Here is an 18,802-nt window from a genome sequence, read left to right as displayed (position 1 = left end):
GAGAATGATGGAATGATCCCCCCCCACACACACAGAGTTTTCTCTCCAGTTGTCCCAGATTTCCCAGCACTTGCTGACCTGATTCACTGATCACAGCACTCCATGCCCCAATTGGACATCTGAGCTCGCTGAACTATTTTAGAGCAGACTAGTCCTCTTTGCATTTTGAAAAAAGCCTAACCTTGTAGCTCTCACAGCTGTGTTAAAAGCACAGACACAGATATTTATACACCTCATTATGGATTCATGCCACAAAGAAAGTATTAGATTGTTGAGGTCTTTTCAAATGTTACTAAACCCCAGTGCCAGCCCAAGAATTTTACTGTACTTTACTTAAATGTTCAATGTGCAAATGTGTGGAACAAGAATCAATCAAGTAAATTAACCTGGTAAACCTCCACATCTGTTTATTATAGTTTCCTAAGCAGCTGCTTAGTTTACCTATCTTGGGTTGACTATGATTGGCTGGTCTGCAGTTAATGGTTTGCACAAACGGTCCAAAATGTAAAGGAATTACTGCTGTATAGTATATGGAAGCTCAAACGTAGCACAGCCATAAACATGATATAAAATGCTCCCAGTACTGTTAATAAATAACAATGACCTCTAGCATTTCAGCCTAAAAATCAGGTCTCAGCAGCCAGAAAACCACACCCAAACTGTCATCCAGCATCGCCATGTGCTGGTACATATTCATGAAGACAGAGAGAGACAGAGAGGGGGTGGGGTGGAGTGTTCCTTACCACCCTTTGTGAGTGAGCGTAATCGCTGTTGACACGGCATTCTACTCTTATAACAGCCACTCATTCACGGCCCCCAATACATTTAGACTAGCTCTCTTATGAATACTGATGACTACAGTTAGGAGCCAGCGATGATGATGATGACTGTCATGCATAAGCAGATTGAGGCTGGGAAAAGTTTATATGCTGGTGATCTTCAAAGGAGGCCTAATGACCTGTGATTTTATTTCCATAATGTGTGTTAGATTGACGTTTGTGAGCAGCACCTAATGTGCTGAACTCTCTTTCTCCTTCTCTCCTCACAAGATCATTATCGTGAATACTTCAACAACCTAGAGACTACTACATTTGACTCTGGAAAAAAAAAGCAATAGCTGTCTAATCTATCGTTAAATATGAGACTAGCCTCAGATGCTTACTCCCTGTAGACTGGGCTGAATACATATGCAACACGTACAGGTAACCAGGACTTTAGCAGCTTTACACACTTGTTCTGTTTATGCCACATATAAACTCAAGAGCTATACAGGAGCAGCCCAATATTCATTCAGTTTCAATTTCAGTTCTGTGTTTCTGCTTTCTCTCACTATCTCTCTCTCTTTAGCTCTCACTGTGTTTTTCTTACAGACTACTAACTCCATTATTCTACCATACTGAGTAGTTCATAATACAAATGTAGTTTTATTGAAAAAATAAAGACTCTCTAATGGGCAAATGAAAATGACATCATCTTTGAACTTCAATTTTAAAAATATAATATTTTGGGCATCCCAAAATGTCGTATCCTCTGCCTCCTCACCAGAGGACTAGATTCTTGCTTTGAGAGAGCTAGCAAAGCTCTACTAAGTTTTACTTCTGTCTGTCAGTTCAAAACATTACTTGATGAGAAGCGCAGGAATACACCTATATAATCAACAAGACAGCCCATTTCTGTTGCTTTGTTGTCCTTATCCATATGCTATTTAACAATATTCATACATTAATTGGATAATTTCTCTACTGGCACCAGCACGTTTTTTCCTGCTAAGAGAAATTACATATTGTCTAATTTGGTTTTTAGAGAAGTGAAGCTGCCAAAATCTGCTTTCTGTGTTTTTCCCCATTTTAAAATGACCAGTTCCTCATGCACTGTGGTCCTTGTTGCTGCTAATTCTAACCGTTATTTGTTTGTTCTCTCCTGGCAACCTACAGTAACCAAGTCAGTGCATAGAAAGATTCAGTCTAAAAAAGGATTTATTTCTATGAACCCACACAATTTGAATTTTAGTTCACTAAAGAAAGTCTGATATCAGCTGCCAGCTGCTGCCAGTACTTTGGAGAGATTACTCTCAACAACTGGAAAATGTACTTACTTAAAATACACTAGATTTTTTGATGAATAGAAATATAATCTAAGATGCTGTGCAATGGGCCATAGCAGTTACTTAAGATGTCTTGTAAATTCTTTCAAATCACTGAAAAATCTCATGACAAAATTTGATGTGGTTTTCTGGTTGGGATTCTAAAAAGAAGAAGCAATATAAGAAGGCAAAAAAATCTCACAGATGGCAGCTCATTTACTAATTATCTAATAATTAAAATAATCTTGGCAATGACTTCTTGCTCTGTGTTCCATAAAAAGACAACACTGAGCTGCTCCATCAACCAATTGTGCAACAACACAGACATATTTTTATTTCAAATCTATCCTTGTCGGGGTACCATGACATAATATCAACCCCCCACCTCCTATCATTTCAAAGCCAGACAGTATTTGGGCTAAAACAGGAGGGTGTGTCTGTTGCGTGTTTATGTGTCTGCACAAGCAAAAGATGAGGCAGAGAAGAAGGAGAAACAGAAGGAAGCAGAGAACAAACTATAACACAAAGAAGATGCATTAGACATGTTGCTTTGTGAATGTACTCACTGTCATCAGTTCATTGCGTAACTATGAACTTTCACAGATGAGGAACTTCTCAAACAATTCCAACATACTCAGCTCCCAATCCGCAGAACGGACGCAGCTGTTTTACTCTTTTACCTTCTCAAACTCAGACAGATCCATTAGACACCCCTGAGAGCAGCTTTGTGCTGGCGTGTGCATCAGACGTGCTGATCTGGCTGCTGTATATCACCATCGCCCTGCGTCTGTTAAAATGGTGCCTAATGCAAAGCGATACTGCTGGGGTGTAACGATTCACTCATTCAATTTGAGGAACCCGGCTTCATAATGTCTAAGATACAGCTGCATCATTTCAAATAGCCTGTTTCAGGCAGACGTTGGGTAAACCGACAGGCTCTTTCTACTGGAAAAGTTGACAAAATATGACATGTATATTTATGTTTTAGCATCTGATAGTTTACTCCTTGTGTTTCCATATGCTTGCCTCACCCAGTGATAGTTCACCGTAACTGCCCCCCCAATCTTCTCTCGACTGTTTTATCAAGCACATGTTCAACACACATCAAACGACACCCCAAATACCAAATAATTAGGTGCAAAATCAAGTGTGGACCCACTTTAGGCTCAATAAAAAAGGTGGGAGAGTTGAGAAAAGTGTGACTACAGTATGTGTAAAACTTGCAGTGGAGTATGCAGGTACTGTAGCTAATCTCATGACTCATTCTAAGAGACATCTCAGACTTGCTGTCTGACAGAGCGCTCCTGTGTCCCTTTTTCACCTGCAGCTGACAGGAGCTCCAGCAATGGAAAAAACGTCAAGATATTCCTTCAAGCTGCTGCTCTGAAAGCAGCGTTAAAATCCTTTACTAAATCCAATGAATATGCAAACATAACATACACAAGGACTTATTAGATTATGAGGATTAGCTTTCAATGTTTTACTTACAAATTCTAGATGTTATGGTGTCACAAAACTGATTTAAACCATTTTAATGTTCATTATTGTCTCTAAAGTGAAATAGAAGAATATGCATGAAAGTGAGCCTCATTACAGCAGTACACATTACTTTATATAGAATTGCATCAGACTGAATCACACTGAATTGAAGCGAGACAGGGTGAAATTATGTCATACTGAACTGCTCATTCTTGGTCGAATCTTTGTGTTGTCGTAAGGCGAGGTGCTATATGAAGGTATGTGGACCCGAAAGCAGATGACGAGGAAGCAGTCTCAGGGAAAAGTAGCCGGATGACTACCGTGTTTATTGTGGGGTGGAATGCAGGCAACAGGCAGAGTTGAGCAGACAAGTAATGAGCAGATAAAAATGCAGATGAGTACCGGATAGCATGGGTGAAAGCAGTGGCATGAGTCCAAGGAAAAAAAACAGTACACAAGGGAACAGGCAAAATCCAAAATCCAGAATCCAAAAAAGGTCGACAGGAGAACAAAGAATCCAAGATAAACTTACAGTCAAGGCTTGGCAGTAACAACACCATGTGTACAACGATGATCCGACACAGAACAAAGAAAAGACCCAGACTAAATACCCAAGGGGAGGTGAGACAACGAGACACAGGTGCAAACAATCGAGGGAGGACCAACAATCAAAACTGGAGGGAAAACACAGACAGGAAGTAAAAACACAAGACACACAAGGGAAGGAGACTACTACAAAATAAAACAGGAAGTGTCAACACCAAAACTACCACATGTGTATGTAGACTGCTGCAATCTAGTTTTCAGCCACCACACTGAGCACAACCCAGCCGAGCAACACTCCAGTCAGTGAGTGAGGAAGAAGTGATGCACCATCTTGTATTTTACATGGGTTGTATTTACTGCAACACTTCATTAGAGTAAGTTAATATGTTTGTTACTTTACACCCACCAAACATCAACACTGTTTCTCCGGATAGGTCATTGTGAGTGAGGTTGTATTTGCAATATTTTCCAGGAAATTCAAACATTTGTTTTCACTTTTTTGGACATATCTTTTCACAGTGAAATTTTTGCACATGAAATAAATTTAAGAGTCTGAAGAGCCTCCTCTACTTTTATTTTTGTTAGCGAGCGGGTCATTTTTCTATGAGATGGAACATCAAAGAAAAGGTTTCAGTTGTAGTCATCTGGACACTGTTTTCAGAATCAAGACTACGACTGAAACCTTTTCTACGATGAAACATTCCTGGACGAATGAGGACGAATACCGTCTATGAGATGGAGCGTTTTCCAGGTAACAAACTTTATAAGTACCGAATGCCTCAAATTAGTGGGGTCACACAGCCTAACAGGACTGTGATAGATAGTATAATGAAGGGCTACATGGAAACATACAGCCAATTTCTCACCTTTGCCATCTGTGAAGTTGCGTATGCTGAGGATGTTGTTGGCGTCCGGATAATGGTTCTGTTTGATGTAGGGAGTTTTCTCTGGGGTGTCCTGCAGCTGCATGGTCACTTCCTCCAGCTCCTTGTCCAGCTTTTTAAACAGAAAAACAAAGAAATGATTAGTTTATGTTGTTTGTTTTTTTAAAAAGTGGGTAAAATAGATGATCAAGTAGAGTAAGTACATTATGAACCAAAAACCTAACTGTCTTTTATTATATTAAGTTTGCATAAATCATTCACAGACAACCTAGCTCAAGTAGACTACAAAGTTATCAGCCAAATATTAGCCAGTGCAGAGTCTGATCTATGGACAACAAACTGAAACTACTTCATTACATTTCAAAACACAGTGAAGAATGTAAAAGGCTACCCTCTGTCAAAGACATAATAACTTCTCTCTTCCAAGAGTGTCTGAGTAGCTCCTCATTTGCCACAATCATGAACAAAAGCAAGGACAACAGCAGTAATTCATGTCAGTGATATGACAGAAAGCCAAGGTGATTGCCACAGGATTCTTTCAGATGTCACTCAATGTCAGTATAAGTTTTAGAGAAATTAATTAGAGAGAATGTACAGTGTAGCACAAAGACCCGCTTGGTGACAACACAAACTCCTCAAGTGATCAGAGTTGCTTTTAACAACTAACAATCATTTTATTAAGAATTAATGAAATGACTGATAGTGAAAATTAACTGACTACAGGAGAGCTAGTTTTTTTTTTACATTTCAAGTTCAATGGCAAACGATTTATTCTTTCTTCCCTCTCTTGTTGAAATTACGTTTAAAAGCTTCTCCTTATACAACCATTGCATTAACAAACCTGCCACGCACTGCACCATCGTCCTGTCTTGTAGAATGCTGATCAATGGTAAAAAAAAAAGAAGGTACAACATGACTGTGTATTCATCGGCTCAGACCTCTGTTATCCTCATGCGGAGACGGTGGTTATCAGTTTGAAGCCCGTCCAGTCGTGAAGTGTTAGCTTGGTTGACGCTGGTGACTGAGGTGGAGGTCTTCGAGTCTTCCTTCTTCTGGTTCTGGGTGAACTTTAACCTCCGGTTCTGGGTGGCTGCGTCTGGGTTGGTTCTCATGGTGATTAACTGGAAGAGGGGTTATGGGTATTAGTCACAGCTGCACTCCGGGATAAAATTACATGGGCTAAAAAAGCTACACATAACTGTTTACACTGCATTTTTAGCTTCCAGGACTTAGTGAAGTGTGGTGTGTGAATGTGGTGATAATTAAGCACTCTAGTATTTGGCAAAGCAGAGTTATCCACTTGTGCTCATACACACACACACACACACACACACACACACACACTCTCCTCGTTCACACAGAAACTGACCTTGGGAACGAAGACCAGACAGAGTGTGATGGTGCTGCAGAAGATGATCACCAGTGCCACGATGCAGAACTGGACATTAGGCTGGTCCCTTGTCAGAAAAGACACTGCAGCACCGATGATGCACATGATGCCCACATTGTAAACACTCATCCCGATGTATTTGCTATCATTGAGAGCAGGGATGCTCACGTTCCTGGTCTCCCATGCCAGGAAACAGCCAAACAACTGTCAGGGAAATAATAATAAAAAGTAGTTTCATACAAAGTTTGAGAGAAGGTTACACAGACATTTCAGAAAGCCTGAAGGCTGTATTCGATTTCGGTTATAGAAGGTCTGAACTTGTTTCTCTTGGTCAATGCACACACACAGTTAGTCAACACTATTGCTCAACCTCACTATTTGAAACTATGCAGTTCTCTTTCATTTAGCTTCTGCTTGTCTAAACATCAAACTTTTTTAGAATAAAGCAGGACTTATTAAATCTTAATGTTTTTTGTTGCTCTTCATTGTTCTTCTTAAATATTAATAGAGCAGGTTGTGATGAAACATTTTTATTTCACTTAGCTTTAAGAAACTTAAACTTAAGAGACTTAATTATATGATAAAGAGGAGAAAACATAATCTAAAGGAACCCTTCTAAAGCAGCCGTAGGTTTCATGCTTGTGAGTTTGTTTGGTGGAACATTAGACTTAGCAACTTGCACAGCCTGCTGAATAATTCACTATGTGCTTTGTAAAGTGGCCTGCCTGCTTATTCTAAAGTCTAAATGAGAGTTAGTGGAATGACAAGCAGCAAAATTAAAAGAGCAGTCATCAAGGATTAGTGCACATCAGGAGAGTGTGTGTGTGTGTACGCGAATGTGAGGTGCGTGTATTTGTTCATATGTGAACGTGTGTGTGTGTGTGTGTGTGTGTGTGTGTGTGAAGGCAGGTATGACTCAAGCCTTAATGCTTCTTTTTGCTGTGCTGTCCCTCTCTGTGCCTCATACAGATGTGGGCTCCTGTCAATCACTTGATACAAACTTTTCCTACCGCTCCACTTCTTTGTTGCCGTCTTATTATTTTATATCAAAGGCCTTCTACAGTGCTTGTTACCCTATAATTTTCTCACTCCTTCCATCTCTCATTTTTCGGTAGTATTTTTTACTCAGCTTCCTCTGCATTATGTCAATCTGCTTAAGATGATTTATTGCCCTGTCTCACTCCTTCTCCTTTGCCTCACTATAAATGCAGTGAGGTTTGTATAATTTACAGTTGCTCCTGCTTCATGGAGGTTTTAAAGCACACTGTGTGGTGAGGAAGTGGACATTTAAATGTATTTTAGTTTAGACAAAAACCATTAGACCAACATACCATGACAGGTACATACCCAGGTATATCCCATAGGCTTGGCCCCATGCCAATTTCATCCTGTCAGTTCTTAAGTGCCCTTGTGAATCAACAGTGATAATATACACATAGGTAAATGTTCACTGTCGGCCTACAGTATCCACAGTACTCTACTGATGAACTCAGAATAATGAACAACATTCTAATGAAATCAGTGAACACAACCATATCCAATAGTAAATCAGTACTACTGACATATCAAGACAAACATTTAAATAATAGTCAATTAGGAGACTGCCTATTTGCATTAAATCTGTGTGTGAGTTAAAACAAGGGTCAGTTAAGCCACAAGACTAAAGTGATATCAACACAACTTAAAGGAATTGTTTGACATTTTGGGAAATATGCTTACTCATTCACTTTCTTGCCAAGAATTAGATGAGAAGATCCATGCCACTGTCATTCCTGTCTGTTCAATATGAAGCTGGAGCCAGCAGCTGTTAGCTTAGCATAGCATAAAGACCAGAAGCACGGGGAAACTGTTAGCCTGGCTCTGACCAAAGGTAATAAAATCGGTCTTCGTGGTAGCGAGGAGGTCAGGTGGCCCATGGCCTTCCTGTTTTGGTTGCACCTGGAAATCTTACTCTCAGCATGAAAACAAATAAGCATATTTCCCAAAACGTCTAGCTATTCCTTTAAGTATATTCACAAGTAGTCCCATTAACATATTTTTAAACACATGGCACCAAATAGAAGAAGGAGCCATTGCTGCCGTCATGACCGTGGCAGCATTGGCTGTGAGGAATCAAAACTCTTACAGTATGTATGTACCATTTGAAAATGTCTGACTTCGGCAACTCCTAGCGGTAGTATAGAGAAAGACACTGGTGTTGACAGTAAAGCAGGGCTATGACGGCCACCTCAAATGTCTCTGCATGACCCTGTTATGGTGAAGACTGTAACTGTGTGTCGTTTTGCATGCAGGTATGGTAGATAAGTGAAACACACACCCATAAACACACACACATGCACGCACACGTATCCATATGTTCAAACATCTGTCAGGAGTTTTAAGTCACAGTGAAACAGAAGTTAGAGCATCTTTAGCTTCAGTAATGTGACGTATTTCAGAGTGAAACAGAATATGTCGGGTTTAGTTATGATGATTTAAATCAAATCCTAAAGATTTTATTGGATCACTCAAAAATGGGTGTGATTTAGCAAATACAGTGTGATATAGTGGTAGAGAGATAAATAGAAATATTTTTATGTTTTACGGGAAGAGGAAAGAGAGGGCTTTTTATATGAAAATATTCATATGACACATATTTAGCATGTAACAAGAGATCAATTAATAATTAACACAGGGACACAGGATTACAACTTGGAAAATGTATTTTTCATTTCACTGTGTCTTTAGAGTAGATACTCAAGGTTTAATATTGGCACACATTTCAGAAATAGTGTGAAAAAGTGTGCATTCATGTGTGTGTCCAGACTGTGAGTACATGATGACATTTTGTGTTCTCTGCTCTCACCATTAGCAGTCCCTTGTAGGCATAGACGATGCCCAGCCAAATGGTCATGTGGGTGTTCTCACAGTGTTCCAAGAAGGGACGGATGGCTATGTCTCGGCCTTGGGGGTCCGCCTGTTGACAACACAAACAGGAAGAGAATTAAGTACAACCCCTCAAAAAGTACCTTCATTGTTTTGGTGAAAACAAATTAGACAGATGAACAAATAATCTGAAGCAAGTGCCAAATGTGACAGTGAAACATGCTTCACTTGAGGAACAATAAAACCAACAGAGAAAACCAGTAAACCAGCTGAAAAAGGAAGAAATCCTCAGTAGGCAAAAGACGTTAGTTTTCTCTTTGCAGGTGTTCTAATTTCACATTCAGGGACAAAAGGTACACCAGACTGTCTGCTGCTTGTCAGAATAAAGGGTGTCAGTGATGAAACATCCAGGTGTGTAATCAAACTGTGTCCCATAGATGCTACTGGGCTTCTCCAAAGTTGGCTGAAGTTAAATTAATCCGTGCTTAGGACGCTAATGGGCACGACTAATGAAGCTTGTTCATTAATGTAATTTACACCTCGTCTTTTTTTCTTGTTTCTCACTCAGTCTCTGTCACCCTATCTCTATATAATGTCCCCATCTCTCTGTTTCTTTTGCTTTCTTTTCATTTCCACTTGTCTTTCACTGCAGCTAGCGACACAGGTGACTTACAGGGCAAATTAGCACCCGAGGTGGATATTAATACGCTAAAACACGTCACCTCAACTCTCCCTCGCTCACTGTTTCTGTTAGACAGAGCTTTAAAAAGCCTTTAATAAGAGCATTAGTTTGCCCTGCATGAATTCATCTGAGGCCACACATATATCAACTCTGAGACACCTGGGGCAAGGCAGGGCATAATGCTATGCTGCTTGCTAGGGGTGTGTGTGTGTGTGTCTCTTCATGTTTATTTAGAGTAAGACATGTCTAAGCAGATGGTGTGTGTGTGTAGGCATCTACAGTATAGTGTTTGATTTGCCGAAATTTAGATCATAAGCAAATTCCTTCAAGGCAGGAAGCAAGATGAGGTGAGATGAAGAAAGGGAATATGTTCTGTTAAATGTTAGCTTTGTTTCCATCCTCATACATAATACACTGAGTGAATACTTGTCTCATGTGAATGCTCTCATCATTCATAAATACACACCTACACATCCCTCTAGGTGCTGCAAAATACCTCGTCTACTAGTCATTTTGACCCCCATATTCTCCATTCAGCGCCCATTAACGGAAATTGCAGCTATTCGTGCTTTCCTGTATGACCTTGATGGATTGACATTACTGGTTCTCTTTAGGATGATCACTTAAAAGGGGAAATTGGTGCTTAAAGAGCTACACTGGTTCACCCAACAGAAATTAACAGAAATGGGCCGAAAGCGTATAATTTCTGGATATCCTTTAAGTGTTGTATTATAGTACAGTTTTCTAGCTTCAATTCCCATGTCTCTGTCTTGGAAATACAACTTTCACACAGCGTTCCTCATCCAACTTGCACTTGCTGTCTTTCGCTTTCAACATTCAATCCAGCAAAGGATTACGTATGCAGTTACACATCACATGCCATTTGCAAAAAGACACCACAACAACATAGCAGGCAGAACCCCCTACAACTCAGACATAGAGTCAAATTTTCCACCATCTGCCGAAGATCTTCATAACCTCTGATGTCTCAAAGCAGAAACACATCAAAGAGCAAGGACTGCTTCGGTGGCAGCGAGTTCACACACTTTGTCAAAGCACTCGTGTAACCTCTTCCGAGAGTTCCCGTGGCAACCGCATGGCTCATGTCACTCATATCTGTGAATATTCTGGGACTTGAGTATTGTATTCTTGTTAACTTTAGGTGAAGGACTGGTAGAACAGGGTTTCTGCCTTAAAAGTCATCGAGGACGTGGAAACACAGGAAAGTGGGGCAGGAGATGACGCACAGACAGGCTATTTTTTTTTTTTTTTTACAAGGAACCACAATTAGTTGACACAGTACAGAAAAGGGATCCTGAGACTCAAGTATGGCATTTTCATCGCACAGCTACAGGTAATTTCTTCATGAAAAAAATGTTGTTCAACCTATTTTCAACCTTGTGTTGGGACTGAGCAAAAGAAAATCATGTTATGCATGAGATACCCTTGTTTGGTCAAGTCTCTGGGCAGGAATCATCTCTGGTCACAGGAAGTGACACAGTTTTATATTTCATGTAAACAATAAAGCCAATCATTCTGCGAGCTGCTGGCCACTTTGGGCTGTAGTAGTTGGGGTGTAGCATGGAAGATTAAATACACGTAATGTTCACTTTATTGAAATTACTGTGATATATTTTCCTCTTAATTATCATCTCTTTTGCACAAAGACATAGAAATCAGTTTAACTGTGAATGAGCCAATTTTAAGATGTTGAGGAGCATCCGTGTTTGTTATGTTTCTCCACTCATTTACTCAGATTTTTCTGTATATTGGTGCTGCTTTTACTCAAAAAACAACAAGATCCGAAAGTACAGCAAGGTGTCACATATCAGCTTATTTTTAAATAGACAAGCACTTTTCATTGTGCATTGTGACATTGTGATTTCAATCACTATGCAAAGTAGCTACACCCTGTAACTACAAAATTTAATGTACAAGTAATACAAATAGTAATGCAACCTTACTTGTCTGTTACTGTAGTTAGTGGGCAAACTAGTATCAAGAAACATGCTGAATGATGTACTATAGGCTCTGGGTGTAAATGTACCACATTACAGTATGTATATTATATATGTTAATTGTACGTTCACATTGGCATCCAAGAAATCTGCAATGGGGTCACAACACCTCAGCTCTTTTCTACTGAACAGCTTCATCTGCATCTTCGTCATTTATGTATATTTCTGTTTTTGGCTGAGCAACCTCTTATTCAAACAACGATTCTCCAAGAAGTCACACTTGTTGCAAATAATTTTGTTCATTCAATATGAGAGACACATTCTGCATCAGTGCTCTTTGCATAGTCGCAGCTCCGAGCAAACTTGTGTCACTAACAACAAAATGATAAGACAAAATGAGATATAATGCTTATTAGGCTCGGGTCTCTATCGCAGCAGAGCAGACAGGAGCTCTCGCCTTTTGGAGGGAAGCTGTCTGGGGAGTTGCCAGGCAACAGGGCTGTAGGCGGCAGGCGGCCCCAAAGCGGTGGTGACGGCAGTAAAAGTGCCGGTTCACTGTCATTTTTCACAGCATTAGCCCTCTAACAGGATCACTCTGGGAGGGCTGGAGCGGGCACAGTACTGGCAGATTGTCTATGGAGAGATGGAGCTAGATGAGGCGATGAAGGAAGTGACGGAGGGAAGGGATGGAGTGAAGACCGGAGCAAGATGTATGGATGTAAAGATGGAAGTTGAAATGAATGGAATAATATAGGGATAGCAGGATAGATAGAAGGAAGGTACAAATGATGGCATGGAGAGGTAAGAGAAATAGATGCTGTCAATCCTGTTTCCTCAAAGAGATAAGTGAAGAATAACTTAAAGTGAAGGGAAGAAGAAATTCTAAAAAGGAAGAGATAAGTGGAGAGCAGAGGGAAGGGCGAGTAAATATATCAGTGAGAGCTATGGAAAGGTGAAGAGATGGAGGTAAAGATTAGGGACAAGCTGACTTTAAATTCCAACTATTCAACTATCAGAGTATCGGAGTGTGGTTTTCTTGACACAACTTCTGTCTGATCAATATGGGTGTTCAGAGAAACACACAGATAAGAACAGACCAAAATAATTTTTTTCTTCTTCATTGAGCTTGTTTTAACCCATTTACTACACTTGATTTTAAAACCTCACCCAGAGCTTGTTACATGAATGCACTGGTGGAAAAGCTCTGACATCTGAGACTCGAGAGTTGGCTCCTGAGAAATCTAACTTATATTATCCTATTGACAATGTCCATGTTTGACTATTTTGTCTTCCAGGTTTAATTCTTTGTTGCTGTAACAAAGCATGAGAATGGGATGCTGTTCAGCAAATGACTCTCAAGCCTCTAGTTACCATGCCACGATGATGTACTCTAGTGCAAAAAATTTAAATGAGCCATGAATGTGTTCAAGTCTCTGCATTATAATTAATTAGAAAGCATGGGCTGTCTGGAAGGAAGGACAACACATTTAAAAACCTAAAATGTATGATGTATTCTAGAAAATTTCTGCCATGAGATTGTGGTTAACTGAGTAAACCATCATTAAATGCCATTTAAAAGCGAAAACATTAAAAACAAAAAACGAACGCCATATACTGTAGAGCAGTGATTCCCAACTAGGGGTACTTTTGCAGTTACCAGGGGGTACATGGAAAAACCGTGAAGCTCAGCTAATTTGAAAAAATACAAGTTATTTGATAATAAAAATCCACATATTTGTGATTAGGAGAAAAATCAACACACAAGTAAGACAACAGATTTGTGTGATGGTGATCTTTATAGTTATTGTCAAAATAACTTACCAACTATGGTAGTTTGCACAAGACATGCCTCAGTTTTTCTCCAACCTGAGTCAATTGCAAGTTCAAGATTAAGACTGCAGAAAGACTAGTTAGAAAAAAGACAACAGAAAGCTAAAAGTAAAGATATTGTAAATGGCTGAAACAACCAGTTACTGTCACTCCAAATGGCAGTAGTACAGATGCAAACTTGGCCAAAACTACTACAAAATACCATGAACAATGCCATAAAGCCATCTCATCTATCAAAGGGGTATGATAAAAGTGTACTTAGGCCCATCTGATAGGGCTGTGGGGGTACGTTGGACAAAAAAAGGTTGGTAACCACTGCTGTAGAGCATCCTGTATTCCTGTTTTCCCTTGACTCCACAATCACAGCTATCAGGACTTGTTTCTGGATATGGATCTCACTCTGACAATATGCTGGCCTTTGGCCTGGTGGAGAGCAGGGAGAGATAGACCAACAAGTGAGGGAGGAAATGGAGAGCTCACTCATTGTCACCTGCAGCTACTTCACACAGAGAGGTGTGTGTGTGTGTGTGTGTGTGTGTGTGTGTGTGTGTGTGTGTGTGTGTGTGTGTGTGTGTGTGCATGCGTGCAGACGTCCCTGTGGGTGCCAACGCGGACATATGTAATGTGACTGGGCTTGTGTGTGTGTTAAGGACTGTTTGTGTGGGAAAGTGTGTGCGTGTGTATAAACGAGCTATCAGGCAAACACCGACAGAAACACTCCATCACTCATACTGGCTATAACAACAGAAGAGATTCCACCATGGTGAAAAAATGAGAGAGAGATGAGGACAAAAGATAGGTATTGTGGGTGGAGGTTTTGACTTTGTGGCAGCAATTTATGTCTGTGTAATATTTTGAAAAAGCGGAGAAAATGATGGAGGGAAAGCCACAGAGAATAGTGTAGAAAGAGAAAAAATGGGAATCACTGAAAAAAAAAGTCTACAATGAATTGTTTGTCCTCAAGGAAGACTGTAAAAGTTTTATCACAAAAACAGTGCATAAAATTACTGTGTTGTGATTACTCCAGGGATTAAATCATTTACATTTATGTATGCTGAAGCTATTTGAAATCTCTCTCAGAACAGTAAGCAATGTCGTATGTTGTATATTAAATAATAATACTATTGTGTTAATAATAACACATTTTGATTTTCTGATTGGTGATTAGTGGCGTTTTGAATGTCAGCGGGTGACATCGTGTTTTGCCGATGCCCAAGGTACCAACCCCGCCAACTGTTTTCCTGGGCACAGAGACAGGGAGAGAAACACACTGATACAGTGCTGTCTGATGGAGATGTCACACAAACACAAACACATTATCCTGTGTGGCACCAACTGTTTTCATACATGCTAATAGAAGCATTTTTAGCATTTGTCATATGTCACTTTCAGCCTGTCTCTCCTGTCTGAAGGTAATTACTGTTATTAGGACTGTAAAAGATCACAAATATCATATTACTATTACTATATTCGTATACTATACCACAGTTATTCAAATGCAATTTTTGGTTTATAGTCTCGAGGACTGGGGAAAGCAGGAGAAGCAACTGCAAGTATTTAGTATATTGAGAAAAGTTACAAGGATGGAGGTATTCAAAAGAAGGAGGGGATGTAGAAAAGCCAGGATGAGAGATTTGGAGAGTGGCAGAAGGGAAAAACACATCAAGAGCACAGAGGGCAAAGAGATGGGAAGATGAAAGGCATCCTGGTACCACAGTAATTTGTAGGAAATCATTTGAAAAGCAGCAAGCACCGTTTTCACAAGCCCTCTATGAAATTCCGAACAGCAGTAATGGCCTTTAGACAAGCACATAGGAGAAGCGCATAGTGGGTGATTAGCTCAGCTGGTTGGACAGGGAGGTTGACGCCAGTGATGCCAAAAAGAAAAAGTTCATACCCATTTAGGACACATTTTCTTGTACGCTCATCGTGACATTACTGCACATGTCCAGCCATAACCCAGATGGCAACATTAGCCGAATTTCAAGGTTAAAGTCAGCAGCTCTTATTGCCTCATCCTAACCAAAACAACCCTTGATCCTCATCTTTCAGACTCTTTTAGTTTTTGCCCTGAATTATGCATATGGTTGCCTGGAAGTCCTGTAACTATAATTGCTGTACTTATCATATTTCAAGAATATGCACTCAATGTTCCCCTCAAATTCATATTCTTCCTATCTGTCCTATTTTACCTGCAGCCAACAAGTAGTCTTTGTCACTGTACAGTTTGGTTGGACACTGCTGTTGCGCTGGCAGCTAGCCACAGAGCTGTTGCCAAAATGCTGCTTTTTACTTTTAAAACACAGAAAGTTAATGCCAAATATAGACTGATTAAAAACAAATGAACAAAGATAGTTTGAACAGACAGTACAAAGCGTGTTTGCTGTGTGCCAATCTGTGATGACAGATTACAACTTAATTTAGAACTCCAGAACTTGGGAAACAACTTTGGCTTTTTTATGGAGAAAGGGCAACACTTTAAGTTCCCCTATTTAGCATGCATAAGCAGCATATGAACATTTAATAAATGGTTTATAAGACACTATAAAGTAGTTTTAAGCAGATTTAAGTGTTTATTAATTTGCCAACAAGTATAACTCCTCCTGTGGGCACCCATAAGTAGAGGAGGGTGTATAAACAGATATTTAATGACAATATTGTTAAAAAGTGTTACCAAGAAAGGGCTTAAAGGACAATGCTCTTAATATGGTGGGCAGGTTGAGTAAAAACAGACCATGGACTAGTTAAGGCAATTATAAATTGTCACTATAAACTGTAACATTGACATTATTGCCAGAGACACGTCAGCTGAACACAATTATTTTCTTATGCAAACAGCAGGGAACAGCTTGAAATGGCATGTAAACACAAGGAATCATCCATGCTGAATGACTTAAGTATGGTCAAAGAACTACAGAACAGGTATCAACTGACCGATTCTTGACTGATTCACGTCATCTGCGTAATGTCACCCGCTTCTCACCTCCTGCAATAAATAGAGTTTAATGATGCTGATGTTTAAAACAAGCTCTGCCTCCCAATTTGATAACCTCAGCCTCCCCACTGAGGTGATGAGATTATTAAAGGACCTTTTCCCTGTTCCTGATGCTGGTGTGTGTGCAATAACAGCAAAGCACCTGATTCCATCACTTGATGAGGCTCACAACTTGAACATCAGATGACAAACATCAGCTGACGCACAACAGTCACCTGTCGGGGTCTGAAAAGTTCTGGCTAATTGAAATCAGCAGAGGGAACTTTCCAAGGAGGCTTCCACTGTTTACCTTAACAATGTTTGGCTTTTAATACTCATATTAACATCTGAATTGTGCCCCTTTCCTCTCAAAATCTTTTCAGATGTGTCCAGTTTTATAATCAAAATTATATAGTATTAGTATTAGTAGTATAGAGTCTTTTTGTTAAATGACCCATCTGAAGCTATTTGTTATTGGAATGATGCTAGTTTCTATTTGACTATACAGAAAAATTGTTTGTTTATTCAGTATTACTCACTCCACTTTTTAGAAATTATAGGGGGTTTAGACGTGTTATGATAACACAGGATGAAAGATATGTACATTGTCACTGTCCAGGGAAAACCACGTATCTGATTTGAACTTTTTCAGATAAACTGCAGGATTAAATGTTCCTTTATGGGTTGTGAAAACATTCCTACTTTTTAAGCTAAATTAACTATTTAAAAACCCATTGAAATACCTGAAAAAATTCACTGACACAAAACTAAGAATAGGGCTGTTTTCATAAAAAGTTGACAATTTCAAGATACATGGTTTTCACAGGACAGCAAAGTCTATCAAAATCAAAAGAATAAGCAAAGTGATGTTAATACTGAGGCTAACAGGTTGCCTTATGTTATTAATTATTAGCATGGTAAATAAAAGCACTGTGAGAAGCGTTTAACCCATTGAGATTTTAAATTTCATATTGTACACGCACTGAAGGTGTGTGGCACAACTGATCACTCCTAATTCTTAACTTCTATAACTGAATAGCCTTGCTGTAGAAAGAGAAAGGAAAGGAAGGAAAGCAAGAAGTGAGGTAGAGGGGTGTGAGAGAAGGAGCTGAGGGAGAGAGGGAGCGAGGGAGGGTAAGGGTGGTGTGCCCCCGGCCGAGGCTGACCTACATGCAGAGGGGCCATGGTGGCAGGGCAGCAAGACGCCGCTGGCACTCCAAGCCACGTGGACACTCTGTGTGAACAGCATCTAACTGTACGAGTGTGTGTGTGTGTGTGTGTGTGTGTGTGTGTGCGCCTGTGTGAGATAGCTTGTGTGTTTTTTACTGTACTGTCCTATAGTCACACTGGATGGATGACGAGGATATTCCACTCCAGTGCACCTTCAAAGATATTATTCTGGCTCACTTAAGAGAGAGAAAACAAGGTACAGTAGAGGCTCAAAGAAGAGAGGGTAGAGAAAAAACATAAAATAGAGATAAGATAAAACACAAAAAGAAAAAAATATACAATTACTCTGTTCTCTACGCCCGTTCTACACACACACACACACACACACACACACACACACACACTCTTACTAATCTTTCAATCTTTAATCTTCATTAAACTACATAATTCACATCTCACCATACAGTTTCCTTCCCTCTTAAGAGTCACCCCCCTTCCTCTTCCCCACTAATGATGATAAAATGATCCCTTTGTTTGAATTTGTCTGTCTGCATTTAAATATTTCTGCTCTCTTGCTTGCTTGAGCAACCACCCCCTTTTCCTCCATTTTTTCATACAAGCCTGTAATCCCATTTGAGGAATAATCCTTCTGATAGAACCGTGGCCCAACGACCTTCTGACCACCACTCGGCCAAATTGGCAATGGCATGATGAAATTGTGAAAGGATTTTTTTCTGTTACTCCCCTCACTGCAAGAAACTAGCACAATGTGCCATAATGTTGTGACAAAGGACTGATTCCATGTTGTTCAGATAACTGGCTGACCTACCAGTGCCCAATGACTGGAAACAAACTGCTGGCTAAGGGTCAGTTTTCTCATTTTATTCACTGATGATTGTCTGACTATGACCTGTACAGGAGCCCATCCTTGTTTCCTCACC

The 18,802-nt window shown here is 39.9% G+C and overlaps 1 protein-coding gene across 1 annotated transcript in view; it reads right to left on the bottom strand.

Moving 5' to 3' along the window:
- gabbr2 (gamma-aminobutyric acid (GABA) B receptor, 2) overlaps positions 1-18,802 on the bottom strand; it is a 178,246-nt gene that overhangs the window by 7,654 nt on the left and 151,790 nt on the right. The window contains exons 14-17 of the mRNA XM_044171980.1: positions 9,228-9,338; positions 6,362-6,586; positions 5,931-6,113; positions 4,975-5,104 (exon numbers count right to left, since the gene is read on the bottom strand). Of these exons, the coding sequence (XP_044027915.1) occupies positions 4,975-5,104; positions 5,931-6,113; positions 6,362-6,586; positions 9,228-9,338 (649 nt within the window). The remainder of the gene's footprint in view (positions 1-4,974; positions 5,105-5,930; positions 6,114-6,361; positions 6,587-9,227; positions 9,339-18,802) is intronic.

Source organism: Siniperca chuatsi, linkage group LG17 (genome assembly GCF_020085105.1).
Source record: "Siniperca chuatsi isolate FFG_IHB_CAS linkage group LG17, ASM2008510v1, whole genome shotgun sequence".
NCBI classification, from domain to species: domain Eukaryota; kingdom Metazoa; phylum Chordata; class Actinopteri; order Centrarchiformes; family Sinipercidae; genus Siniperca; species Siniperca chuatsi.
The sequence above is the reverse complement of the archived record's forward strand: the minus strand, read 5'-3'. Positions and strand labels throughout refer to the sequence as shown.